This window comes from Trachypithecus francoisi, unplaced genomic scaffold (genome assembly GCF_009764315.1).
Source record: "Trachypithecus francoisi isolate TF-2019V2 unplaced genomic scaffold, Tfra_2.0 Lachesis_group5, whole genome shotgun sequence".
Lineage (NCBI taxonomy): Eukaryota > Metazoa > Chordata > Mammalia > Primates > Cercopithecidae > Trachypithecus > Trachypithecus francoisi.
Window position 1 is genome coordinate 64,120,515 of NW_022681470.1, and position 14,212 is coordinate 64,134,726.

Consider the following 14,212-nt stretch of genomic DNA (forward strand, 5'->3'; position numbering starts at 1 on the left):
GAGTAAACCAAGCTCTAGAAGCCAGAAGAAAGATTCAAATTAGAGGTCAGAGTACTAGTACACATCAGTAATGTGTCTTGCTCCTTTATTTAAAGGAAACTACATAACAAACTTGAGTGAACCACTTACTTGTTTTGAGCTGCCTGATTTAGAGCTTGTTAGGGAGAGTGTAAGATTTAAGCCAAGTCCTCAGATTTTAGGTGTAAAACTTGTTCTGTTCTATTTTTATTCATTGCGGATGGGTACCATGTGATACAAAGAAAAAACTTAAGTTGCTTAGACAAGCTAGAGCATTTTAAAATTGAACAAATAAAGCCTTTGCTTGATATGAGAAAATGTAACTGCAAGCTGGCCTAAATGGTCATTAGAAATCAAGAAAGCATTATTTTTTCATTTCAAAATATTTAATAAAAATTTGTTTCTTTTTTTCTTTAACAGGAGGAAATTACAGTATTTATTGATGCAACATACATGTGGGAGAGCTTGGTGATGAGTAACTCAAAGGGCGTGATTTGAATTTGGGGCTTATATACCATTTTAGTAGGTGATGGGAGAAAGGCACTTATGGGAAGCAAATGACTTTTTAGAAAGATAAATACATTTTCAGGAGAACAAACAGGATATAAGAAAGTTTGCAAAAATATATATTTTTACAATTTTTATTTAAATTTTAAAGGTTCAGGGGTACATATACAGGTTTGTTATATAGGCAAATTCATGTCGTGGGGATTTGGCGTGCAGATTATTACATCACACATGTACTAAGCATAGTACTCAATATTTATTTTTTTCTGATTTGTCCAAAACCTCATAGATAATTTATGTCTAGAGTAAATGAATTCCACTAAAATCTTTGACCTACCTTATTTAGGTTTTTCTTAATTGGCTCAACCACCAGTCGTTGTCAGATCCAAGGTAAAGGAGTTGACTGGAGTGATCCTCTCCCCAGAATGTGTAAGTAAGTAAAACTTTTTTTTTCTGACCTGACTACAAACCTAAACTACTTTAGGTAATAACACTACTGTGAAATTTCACTTCTTCTTTTATCCTCCATTAGAATTTGCATGAATTTTGGATTTAACACAATGCCTACCCTGAGTATTTCTTTCTCTTCACTCACTCACCTCAGTTGCCAAGTGCGAGCCCCCTCCAGACATCAGGAATGGGAAACACAGTGGTGGAGATCGAGAATTCTACCCATATGCCTCTTCTGTCACTTACACCTGCAACCCCTACTTCTCACTCATAGGCAACGCCTCCATCTCCTGCACGGTGGAGAATAAAACAATAGGTGTCTGGAGCCCACACCCTCCGATCTGTAAGTCAGAATGATTAAGTTCTGCTTTGATCTCTTTTATTTGTTTAAAAGCAAAAGGAAGGCGTATTTATTAGGGAAGATGGAATGGTTAAAAGAGAAACTAATCATTACAATGATGGAGTCATTCATTTGTTCAACTAATCTTGTTGCATGCTGTATCAGTCAGAATAGCATAGGGTGTGCTGCAGTAGTAATCAACACCTAAATCTCAAGGCCTTTATATAGTAAATGTTTTTTTCAAGTTTCTTCTTAGTGCACTGCTAGCCTGGGACACTCCCTAGGGCAGCTGTCACTTATATGGTAATCCAGATTGTTTAGATCTTTGACACCTCCAAGTCAAAACTTCCACAATTAGTTCAGCGGGAGAAGAGAAAAAGGAAAGTCAGTCCCTGGCTCTTCAGTTCTTTGACCTGCAAGTGACACATATCACTTGTCATTACAGCTTTTTGGCCAGAACTAGTTCCTTGTTTCTGCATAATGCAGAGTAACTGGGAAACACTGTCTTTTGTTTATCTTACAATAACTGGAAATATGGGTGGACACTAATAATGTCAACCACGCATGCCTAACGTGCAAACAAAACAATACCAACACCAGCAGGTAATAAAGGTAATACAAGACAATGAAAGAAAGTACTTTCCCTTGGCCTCTCTATGGAAGCCAGAAGAGATGTTTCGTCAATATCAGTAATGATTCAGCTTGCTGGTTTAGGACATTATTCTTTACTGCAATTAAAGTGCCTAAAACCATAGTATCACATATTGTTTTGACTCAGTACAGGACACAGCCAGTGCCGGGGCAAGAGAGAACATAATAGTGAAAAGACTGCAAGAAGTGGAAAAGGCAGGAGCTGAGGCTGAATAAGTTAGTAGGGGCCAGGTTACGAAAGCCTTGTGTGTCACTTTCAGGAGTTTGGAATGAAGGAAAAGGGAAGACATTAAAAGGACAATGTGAAGTGAGACAAAACATAACTGATAGGCACCTGTTGCAACCTTTCAGCCAGGAAATGAAGGTGGCTTCAACTGTAGCCATAGCAGTGAGCCTGGAGGGAAGTTGAGGAAGTATAGAGGAATTAAGGTGGCAGGATTGACAGGATGTGATGACTAACATGTGGGGTGAAGACAGCTTGTTCTCTGCTTATGGAGGCACAGCACAGATTTTCTGATGCCCTGGCTGCCTCTGCATGACACCATATCATTACCATGGGTCACTGACGCCCAACCAAAATCATCCAGGAAATTAGGCCATTTAATGGAAGGATTTTGAGACACTGAGATTTGGACTTCAGGGTTTAGATATTGCTCATTGTTATTGATGAGAAAGCTGGAGGACTTTACATGACCAACATGATGGGACCTCGTTTTGCTGAGGTTTCTGGCAACTTGAAGTATACAAATCTCCAAAATGTTTTCTTTGTTCAGTATCTATTAAATATATACTTGTATTAGGCCCTCCTTGAAGCAATGCCAACAATTACAGTCACCTCTTTACTGCCATTTCTCTCTGATAACTCAGATGTCTTTTTATATGCTTCTTTAGAAATTGTCTGTCATCGACCACAGATTCCAAAGGCAATCTTTGTTTCTGGATTTGGACCCCTCTACACTTACAAAGACTCTATTGTGGTTAACTGTGAGGAAGGTTATAGCCTCAGAGGCAGCAGTTTAATCTATTGTGAAGCGAATAATGAGTGGTATCCTTCTGTTCCCTCTTGTGTATCCAGTGAGTATGGACTACGATGGAGTTCCAATATTTGGATCTAAAATTATCCTGACATATAGGTGTGGCATGCTCATAGGCACAAGCCAACTTGACTCCCAATAATCATTTTAAGATACATTAATACTTTTCTTGTTAGAAGGAAGATTTTTTTTTGTTAATGATTATCTTAGTGCTATTGGAAAAATTTCATATATATCATATAGTCATGAGACAAATGACTTCATAGATATTGTAGACTTACATATTTGCTGTAAAAATTTTCCAGGAGACAATAGTAAAGTGTTTCAGTCTAACAAAATCAACATATTAAGATAATTTTTTGAACAATGGAAGTAAGATTCCTTTAAGGCAGTTCTTTTTCATAATTTGCATAGAAATGCTCTATGGGCCAATATTGGTCTTGAGACCTTGATGTTGTAAATACATACAGATCATTTATAACATTAATGATTTATTGCTAACATTTATTGAGCATTTTCTATGTGATAAACACTGTTCTAAGTGCTTTACATCAATTAACTCATTCAATATTTACAACTATTCTAAGAAGCTGCTATTTTTAATCCAATTTTAATGATGAGAAAACTGAAAAAGAAAGATTAAGCAACTGGCACTAGCTAACATAGTTAATTGGAGGTGGAAGCCACCACTACATTGTGGTTTATCTAGTCTCTTCTGCTATCACATGAACTTAGGTGCCATTCAAAATGTGTAGTGATGAAATTCAATAAATATACAGTTTGACAGACACATATCCTCTCCTTGATTCACATGGACCTTTAGCATATTGTTGAATAGAAAAAAAAAATACAAGACGAAAGGCCCAGCTGCAAAAGTTACATGGGGCTTGGTTTGAAGCCAAAGCATGAAGTTGCAGATGATAGGGTCATGATGTCGAGAAGAATCCCTCTTATTTTAATTCCCCATTAGGCAACGAGATTAGAAAGTCAGTCTCATCCTGGAGCAAATTTTTGCTGTGTCTTTCTAGTGATCCTAATGCTTCCTCTGAAGACCAACCATTCTAAAGTGCAGTGACGAGAAAGGAAAACTAAGCTCCTACAGAGTTGGCCCAGGACCTAGAAACTGTCCCCTTCCTGCACCATGGCGTGCTTCTCAGTACAACCTCTCCAGTGGCACATGCATTTAGTAGACACACGCACTTTATAGACGCTAGTCTACTGGGCAATGGTGCTGCCGAGTCTTTTTCTGGAATTCCCATTTAATCTTTACCGTCTCATTTTTTGCTGAATGAGTATGTGATATCACTATTTTGTGACAGGCTCCTGAGTCACTCTGCCATTCCCAGTAACACGTTTCTTTCACCCTTGTGCTTTCTTTATGAGTGGATGCTTGTACCGACCTACCGGACATTGCCTATGCTTCCTGGGAGAGAAATGACTATAACCTAAGTGATCACGAAATATTTGAAATTGGAACTGAGTTGAAATATCTATGCAAACCTGGCTATAGAGCTGTTTTAGATGAGCCTCTGACTGTGACTTGTCAGGAAAATTTGACATGGACATCTTCCAACGAGTGTGAGAGTAAATAGACTTGAACTTTGTGTGGTGTGTATGTGTGTGTATCTTCTTTGCTATTGAAAATGTTGAGCACAATCCTTGAAATTTGCTGAGACTTGCTTCACTCCATAGCATATAGCTAATTTTTATAACTGTTCTGTGTGCACTTGAAAAGATGCATATTTTGCAGTTTTTGGGTGCAATGTTATATATACATCAATAAGATCTAATTTTAATGGTTTTGTTCAAATCTATTCCCGTATCTATATTTATTTCTTATCTGCTTGTTCTCTCTGTTACTAAGAAAGTTTTGTTTGTCTTTTGTCTTTTCAGAGTTTTTATTTGTTTATTTACTTGCTTGCTTTTTCTGAGACAGGGTCTTGCTCTGTCACCCAGGCTGGAATGCAGTGGCATGATCTCGGCTCGATGCAGCCTTAACTTTCCGGGCTTAAGCCATCCTCCTGACTCAGTAACTGGGTCTATAAGTGTACACCACCACACCTGGCTCATTTTTGTATTTTTTGTAAAGATGAGACTTTCCCGTGTTGTCCAGACTGCTCTCAAACTCCTGGCCTCAAGAAATTCACTCACCTCAGCCTCCCAAAGTGCTGAGATTACTGGTGTGAGCCACCACATCTGGCCATCTTTTTTGTTTTTTCAAATCATTTTTTGCTTTGTGTATTTTGAGACTACATTGCTAGATGCATACACATTTAGAATGATATATTTTCCTGATAAATTTCACCTTTTATCATTGTAAAATGACTCTATTACTACAACTATTTTATCTTTAAAATTCTACTTTTACATTAATGTAATTCTGACAACTTCGAGTTAGTGTTTACATGGTTTATCTTCTTTTAGTTTTTTGTTTTCAAAATTTCTATAATCATATATTTTTTAAGTGTATCTTGGAAGCAAGATAGAGTTGGATATTTTAATCCTACTTGACAATTTTCATTATTTAATTAGAGCACTCGTCAGTTTACAGTTAGTGTAATTATTAATATATTTGAATTTATACCTAGTATCTATCTGCTACATACTTTTTTGTTTTACATTCTTTTTTTCCATTCTTTAGAATTGATTTAAAATTTTTTTTCCATTTTTTACCTGGTATTTACTTGGTATTTATTTACTTTTAGCTCTTTTTATGATGTTCACACATAATTTACTACTTCTGCCTCTTCCCAGGCAATGAAAAGCCTTAGAAACCTTTAACTTGATTTATCCTGCCTGACTTAATATGATTTTATTTTTGTGTATTTCAATTATAAATGTGTCTTAAACTCTGCATTATTATCATTATTACTATTGCTATTATTATTTTAGTAAATCCAATTAGTTTAGATTTGTTCACATAATTACTATTTTATTCTCTTCTGATTCTTCAGTCATATCTATTGTCCCTTTCTTTTGCCTCATAAATACTCTTTAGTTTCCTTTAGTGAGAACCTGTTGATGATAAATTTCTCTTTTTGTTTTTCCTCAATGTGCCGTTATTTCACCTTAATATTTGAAAATATATTTACTGGATATAAAATTCTAGATTGGCAATTATTTTCCGTGGTCATGTGAAAGATTTCATTCCATTGTCTTCTGCCTTTAATTGTTTCTGTCAAGAATTTTGCTATTAGTCGTACTGTTGATCATGTGAAGGTTATCTATTTTTTCTGATTGCTTTTAAGATGTTCTTGTCTTTACTTTTTAGCAGTTTTTGTCAGATATGCCTGGGTTGGTTTCTTTATGTTTAGCTTGCTTGAGATTTAGAATATTTCTAGAATATGAGGTTTGATGCCTTTCATTGATTCTGGAAAAATTTTCAACTTCAAATACTTCAATATTACAAATAAGTATTTTCTTAGAGTACAATTTCAGCCCTATTTTCAATTTTCTACTGACACTTTGGCTACATTTATGTTAAGCTTTTATACTGAATCTTCTATATTTCCTGTGCTCTTATTGGTGTTTTTACTTTTTGTTTCTCAGTATTTTATTATGAATATAAATTATGTTCACTAATTCTTTCTTCATTGATGTATTATCTGATATTAATTATTAATTGAATTCTTAACTTTATTATTTTTTCAGTTTCAAGGTTCCCACTTGTAGTGGATTTGTAGTATTGATATTGATTTTTCTACCAAAATTCTCAATGTTGTATTTTATTTCCTTCTACATAACAAAACAAAGTGGCTTTTAAATCAATGTTTAGAACTTCATTTTCTGGATCCTCTCATATCTGTTAGCATTGTCTCTTGCTTTCTTTGGCTTTTAATAACCTTGTCTGGTCTCCTGTTTGCTTGTGGCAGGTAGTAAGAGGCATTAAGGGCTTTGAATGACCCGAATCCAATCAGGGAATGTAATGATACAAGCCTGGGTTTCAGTACTTATTACAGATAGTTGGTCTATTTTTGGTTTGTTCTTACTTCAAGGTATAGTTCTAAAGATTCCCAAGAGCTGCGGGTCACCAGCAGTCACACACATTGAGTTCTGATCAGCTTCTTAGCCACTCAGTTGTATTTTGTGGGGAGGAGAATTATTGTGTATATTTATATAGTATTATATATATAATATTATATATATTTCAACAGAGAAATATAGATATAATATTATATATTGGTATTTCTGTTGAAATACCAAGGGATATTATATATATATAGTGTTTGTGTGTATATATATATATCTACATTCCTGGCATACCTCGTTGGGTATCTTTCTTTCTCATTTAAAGAACTAAGACAATTAAGGTCTTAGCACCTGAATTCTTCACGGATTAACCGCACCCTTCCCACTGTGTTATTCTACTTGTTATCAAAGAGGAGGTGAATCTAAATTGCTTAGCTTATCACTGCCAAAATCAACACTAATTTTAAGGACTTCTAATGAAGAAACACAGTTGGAGGGAAATGAAGTAATAGCATTTCAACCAAACAATGGCAGAATTCGGAGAAGATATTTGGTCTAACTCTTCTCTCAACTTCTTTGTTTCTTTCTTTCTCTTTTTCTCTTTAAATTATGGCAAAAGCACTTAACATGAGATCTACCCTTTCAACAAGTTTTTCAGTGTACAATATAGTACTGTTAATTATAGGCACTATTTGTAGTGCAGATTTCTAGAACTTATTAATCTTGCACAACTGAAACTTTACACCTGTTAAACAAGTGGAGAGTTATTTCCCCTCCCTTCTCCAGCCTCTTGCACCCACTGTTCTACTCTCCGCTTCTATGAGTTTGTCTTCAGATATTAACATCTATAAAGTGGAATCAGGTCTTCAGCCAAAGGTGTGTCCTCCTGATTGATTTACTAAACGTGAACATCATTTAAAAAAAATTTTTTTAAATGTTTGTGGGTACATAGTAGGTGTATATATTTATGGGGTACCTGAGATATTTTGATACAGACATGTAATGTTGAACATTTTTTAATTCATCAGGGGTATGTTGCCCAACACCAGATCTGGAGAATATCAGAATCATAAATGAAAGGAGGTATTTCACTGGTAGATGTGTCTATGCCTATGGAGACTATATTTCATATATGTGTGATGAAGGCTATTATCCTGTTTCCGTTGATGGGGAGAGTTCATGCCATACAGATGGCACATGGAAGCCTAAAATGCCAGCATGTGAGCCAGGTAAGAATATTGAGAGAACTTGTCATAATTATTTCCTAGTTTCCCCAAATGATTCCACTTGGTTCCACAAAAGGTCAAAGTACTTAAAACTAACTGAATTTGAGGTTGTTCCTCCAAGAAGCATTGTGCAAAGAAGATCACAGATACACACCACTAGCATCACGCAAGGCAGCTATAGAACAAAATATGTTGGAAGACAAACCTACAGGAGAAATTTTCTCGTAAGAGAAAAAAGTAGAATTGATGAAGTCTTTCAGTTTCACTTTGTCATTTTTCCTGCATATATGCTGATGTTTTAGTAAAGAGGGACACTACCTCACAAAGCTCCATATTTATAAGTCAAGGCAGAAAACATGATTTACATATTGTATAACAATGGAAGCTCCAGGTTGAAGAAGTGATCTGTTAGGGAGAGCCTTGAAGCCTAGTGGCTGACAGTGTCAGCCTTTTCTTTCCTTGCTTTGACTCAGACCTACTGAACCACCTCTCTGTTGAAATACCAAGGAGAAGAAATAAGCATCTAGGTGATAAACATCTGTCTCTAATCAGGATAAGACATTGAAAATGTCATTATTACGGAAGTATCTTCATTATGAAAGACTCTTCACATCAACACGATGGTGATTACTTGGTACTATAGTTTGGGTTTCCCTAAAAGCAAAACTTGAGAAAAATGACTTGGGAGCCAGTAGTTTATTTTGGAGGTGATTCTAGGAGGTAGGAGTGAGGGTTGGGAGAGAGACAAGGGGAATAAGCAAAGGTGACTATTATAAGCAGTAGGGACTCAATTCTTTGGGACCACAGAGAAATGTAAGGAATGCCTTTCATAATTATCTGTCTGAAGGATGGGAGACTGGGACATTTATCCAATACTTTCTGTTGCTCATTGGTTTAGGGTTGAAAGGGCAGTAACTGCTTCAGTAATTTAGTCAGTAACTGAGCCTCAATTGCAACTATGCTCTTTCAGCTGCAAAAGAGTCTCCAAAGTAAGACTGACAGATTCACGTTGAATTCTTTCTGTAGAACATCATCAGCATAAGTCTGAGCTTGTGTAAAACTATATATTTCATCTGCAACTGTAGTCAGAAATCCAAAGGGACATGGCATGGGTACAAAACATTTGTTACCACATATCCTTCGAACCACTCGATTTGTTTATGTCCCATTAATTAAACTCTATTAATCTTAAGTAATCTACAGCTAACAAGTGTTATATAAGGAAAGAACAGACATTGTGTATTGAAATAAGCAAAGAAAGTTTCATGGAGAAGTAGGACTTGAGATAACAATTAGAGAAGGTAAGCAAATTCTGATAAGGAGGAGTCCCAGAAGGAAATGTTAATATATAGAAGTGGAAATGTACATGACAAGTTTAGGGAAGGAGGAGTTGACTAGTTTGGTTAAACAGAAATAGTGCTAGATAGGGCCGAGTGTGGATGCTCATGCCTGTAATCCTGGCACTTTGGGAAGCTGAGGTGTGCGGATCACCTGAGGTCAGGGATTCGAGACCAGCTTGGCCAACGTGGTGAAACCCCATTTCTACTAAAAATACAAAAATTAGCTGGGTGTGGTGGTGCACACTGGTAATCCCAGCTACTTGGGAGGCTGAGGCACGAGAACCGCTTTAACTCAGGAGGTAGAGGTTGCAGTGAGCTGAGACCACGCCACTTCACTCCAGCCTGGGTGGCAGAGTAAGACTCCATCTGAAAAGAAAAACGAAAAGTGCTAGATGAATTTGAAGGATCCATGAAAAAGAAAGGCCAATAGAGGTATTCTTATTTTTTCAAATGTCCATGGTTTGTTAAAAGTGCTGATTATTTTATTTTTAGAAAATAGAGCATTTTAAAATCTCCGACACTTAGTTTTAATCTTAGGAGGCAATCATCCTTCAACACAGGACTTCCTTTGACATTCTCAGGGCTCTAAATTTGTTGCAATTTTTCATACAAGAGTTCCTGAAACTTGAACGTTCCCTTCTAGCGTGACTACCCCAGCATTTCATATTACTTATGTCAACACTGAAATCATTGTTTAAATTGTAAAATATGCTAATTATGTTCTGATGGTGTTGTAGTTATGGATAAGATTGTTTGGGGATCCTGCAGTTATTCAGAGCCTTTACAACTATTCACAGATACATATTTCCTTTACTTAGTCTGACTTCTATTGAGATTGATTTTCATTTAATATGACTCTCTGTGGTTGAATTTATGCTTTCATACCAAAGCTCATTTAACTTCCCTAAGCAGTGAAATATTTTAGTGATCATGTAAACAAAAACCAAGAAAAGTTCTATAAAATGGAGGATTCTCTCAACTCAAGAGTTGCTTTCATTCACATCAAGCTTTTCTGTAGGTTCTCAGGTGGAAAGCAGTATAAATGTTGAGTTGTGTCAAGTTACCTTATGGAAAAAGGATTTGGATGGGAACATTTGAATCTCCTACAGATCACTCAGATTTGGGGTGATTAATTTGAAACTATGAGTTCATGCTTTTCTGTCTCTCTCATCATCCAAGTTTGCAGTTACCCTCCCAGTATTGCCCATGGACACTACAAGGAAGTTATTTTAATAACTCCTTATCCTGAGGCTACATACGAATGTGATGAAGGATATGTTTTGGCTGGATTTGCTACAATCTACTGCAAGTCTTTTCAGTGGCAACATGCACTTCCTCAATGTAAAGGTAACTCCAACTCAACTCATAATCCATTGAAGACAGAATTAGAAAATATTAATAGCAATGTTTCCTATTAATCAAAGGCAGCATAAATTTTGTCTTTATTTATTTATTCATACTATTTAAATTATGCCTGATATATTTTAAAAAGTAATTGACAGATACATTGAAAATGAACTTTTCTTCCTATTCCAGTCTTCCAAAATCATAGCTTGCCCTATGTTCAGAGAGAACCACTACTACAAGGTTCTTATGTATCTTTCCAGAATATGTTGAGACAATATCTTTTACCTGAGAATACCTTTGTGACTCTAGTTTTCATGAGAATCCTGAGTTAATTTCAACTACTCAAGAAAGAGGAATCTCAAGTGTTAATTCCCAAATTATGACGTGTTGGAAATTTCCACAAAAACTTCATGATGGTTACCATTTCCCCATGATCTTTACATTTCCACTTTTGATGACCTGATGGTGGCGCTGAAACAAGGCGAATCAAGTAAGGCTCTATCTCTTGATTGTGCTTGGAGCTTTCATCATTCTGCTAATAATTACCACTGGCTCCATTTAACCCAGAAAGATTATGAAGCAAGAACAATGGAAATAAAACATCAGGAATCACACAAATCAAGGCTGTGGGATGGAGCAATTGAGAGCACCAATTCTTACCACTTACAAGCTATGTGATACTGAGGAAATATTTAACTTTTCAGTTTCCTTGTTGGTAAAATTGTGATAATAATAGTATCTAACTCATAGATTGGTAGTGAGGATTAAATGAGATAAGTAAAAAATTTAGCACATAGACTGACATATAGTACTTGTTCAATAAATGCTAATAATTACTGTTATAATTATCATTAAAATAAAAGCACAGAACAACCTGCAGGACCAGAATATAATTATGAATACAATGTCTTATCCATTTTATTATCCAATACTGATATGATGACTTTTTTTAGAAACAGTATGCTCAAAAATATGTTTCCATTACAGCTCTGTGTCTGAAACCAGAAATAGTGAATGGAAGACTGTCTGTGGATAAGGATCAGTACGTTGAGCCTGAAAATGTCACTATCGAATGTGATTCTGGCTATGGTGTGATCGGTTCCAAAAGCATCACTTGCTCAGAGATGAGAACCTGGTACCCAGAAGTGCCCAGGTGTGAGTGGGTAAGTGGCATAATTCAAGGAAGTTCTGTGCTACCAATCCCCAAAAATAGTGGCCTCTCCCAAGGTTCCGTCCCAGTTAGCAATGGGGAGATCTGACTTTTGTCGGGAAGCATAAGTAACTTACTACAATTAGCACTTCCAAACTTGCATGGCGATAAGCCAAGAGAGACACATTTTCCTGCTGTGTGTCTAGAGCCGAAATCTCTAGACATGAGAGTCTATTGATCCAGATGTCCTGGCCCCTCGCTCTACATTATCTACAATAAAGGTTGTGCATTTGTTTCATTTCTGGTTGGTCCTTAGAACTATGCCTCAGTTGTCCTTGTGGATGTGCTTTGCATCTGCTTTGGAGCCCAGCATCTTTTTAGCTTCAACCTGCTTGGTTGCTGCTCAGGGACAGATCTGGGCTTGGCTTGCATGTGAACACTTGCTAGGATGCACTGTCTCTCCTGATTTCCTCTTTGCTCTTCAGGTCAATCTCCGTTTTGCCAGTAATGACTCTCAAAATGTACTCCCATCCCCTACTCATTTCTTTAAATCACTTTTAGGAGGCACCTGAAGGTTGTGAGCAAGTGCTCACAGGCAGAAAACTCATGCAGTGTCTCCCAAGCCCAGAGGATGTGAAAGTGGCCCTGGAGGTGTATAAGCTGTTTCTGGAGATTAAACAACTTGAAAAAGAGAGAGACAAATTGATGAACACCCATCAGAAATTTTCTGAAAAAGAGGAAATGAAGGACTTATTTTTCCCTTCAAATCAACATACAGAATCTTCATTCATCAACTCTACTCTTCCTTAAGCAACATCACTCTAATAAGTGTCTGGGCTGGAGAGCTTTCTTACTTCTGCTAGAGAAAATGTGTAATATCGGTAATCTAGCCTTTTGTAGCTCAAATGTCTACTTTCCTGGACTTGAAGTGCTGGTTAATTAAATGATTATTTATCAAATATCAGTTTGTGTTGTCATCTTGGTCAATATGTCGCATAAATATGACACATTCCTGTACACAAATCCACTGCCTAAAGTTTGTGTAATTAACTTTGCCTCACTTTTTTTGTACCTCAGAAAGAATAGAAGCCAGGGAATTGAAACCATGTTCATACTGTAATCTTTACCCGAATGCCTTTACTCTGAATCCCGCATGTGCCTACCCTTTACCTATAGAGAAGGATACAAAACTCAGAGGATTTTCTGCAACATTACAGACAAAACCATTGTCTGTTTGATGGCCCCTGTCCATTAGTAACTCATCGCTTTACCCCTGCACAGAATTCCACTCTTCTCACTTTTAATAGCACTTTAAACAGATTGGGCTTGCATGTTGCTCAACTTTATAGAAATGGAATCATCCATTATGCATTCTTTCACATATGTTATTTTTTTCCTTTAAATATTGTATTTGTGAGATTCATCCATGTTATACATAGTTGAGGTTCATTTATTTTCATTTCTATTTAGTATTCCACCAGTGTATGAATATATCACAATTAACTTATCTTGATGAACACTTGGGTTATGTTTAGTTTTCTGGCTATCATGAATAGTGCTGCTACGAATAATTTTGTAAATGTCTTTTGCTGAACATTCACATTTTTTTTCTCTGCATATACCTGAGGATGGGATTGCTGGCTTATAAGGTGTGTGTATGTGTTTGTTCAGTTTTCCAAAGCTGTTATACCAAACCACACTCCTGCAGAACATGGAATACTTGCTATTGTTTTTTTTTTTTTTTTTTTTTTTGAGACGGAGTCTTGCTCTGTAGCCCAGGCTGGAGTGCAGTTGCCGGATCTCAGCTCACTGCAAGCTCCGCCTCCCGGGTTTACGCCATTCTCCTGCCTCAGCCTCCCGAGTAGCTGGGACTACAGGCGCCCGCCATCTCGCCCGGCTAGTTTTTTTAATATTTTTTTTAGTAGAGACGGGGTTTCACCGCGTAGACCAGGATGGTCTCGATCTCCTGACCTTGTGATCCACCCATCTCGGCCTCCCAAAGTGCTGGGATTACAGGCTTGAGCCATCGCGCCCGGCCCTACTTGCTATTGTTAATGGTTCTTTTTTTTTTTTTTTTTGAGAAATTCTGTTGGGTATCACATTGTGCTTTAAATTTGTTGTTCCCCAGTGATTAGTGAGGTTGAATTACTTTTCATATGTTTGTTGACCATTTAGATATT

The 14,212-nt window shown here is 36.7% G+C and overlaps 1 protein-coding gene across 1 annotated transcript in view; it reads left to right on the top strand.

Moving 5' to 3' along the window:
* The window catches only part of LOC117075550 (zona pellucida sperm-binding protein 3 receptor-like), a 39,570-nt gene extending 26,583 nt beyond the window's left edge, over nucleotides 1-12,987 (top strand). The window contains 7 exon segments of the mRNA XM_033197994.1: nucleotides 1,130-1,336; nucleotides 2,858-3,040; nucleotides 4,384-4,584; nucleotides 7,998-8,198; nucleotides 10,715-10,882; nucleotides 11,870-12,045; nucleotides 12,594-12,987. Of these exon segments, the coding sequence (XP_033053885.1) occupies nucleotides 1,130-1,336; nucleotides 2,858-3,040; nucleotides 4,384-4,584; nucleotides 7,998-8,198; nucleotides 10,715-10,882; nucleotides 11,870-12,045; nucleotides 12,594-12,842 (1,385 nt within the window). The 3' untranslated portion in view covers nucleotides 12,843-12,987.
* The last annotated feature ends 1,225 nt before the right edge of the window (nucleotides 12,988-14,212 follow it).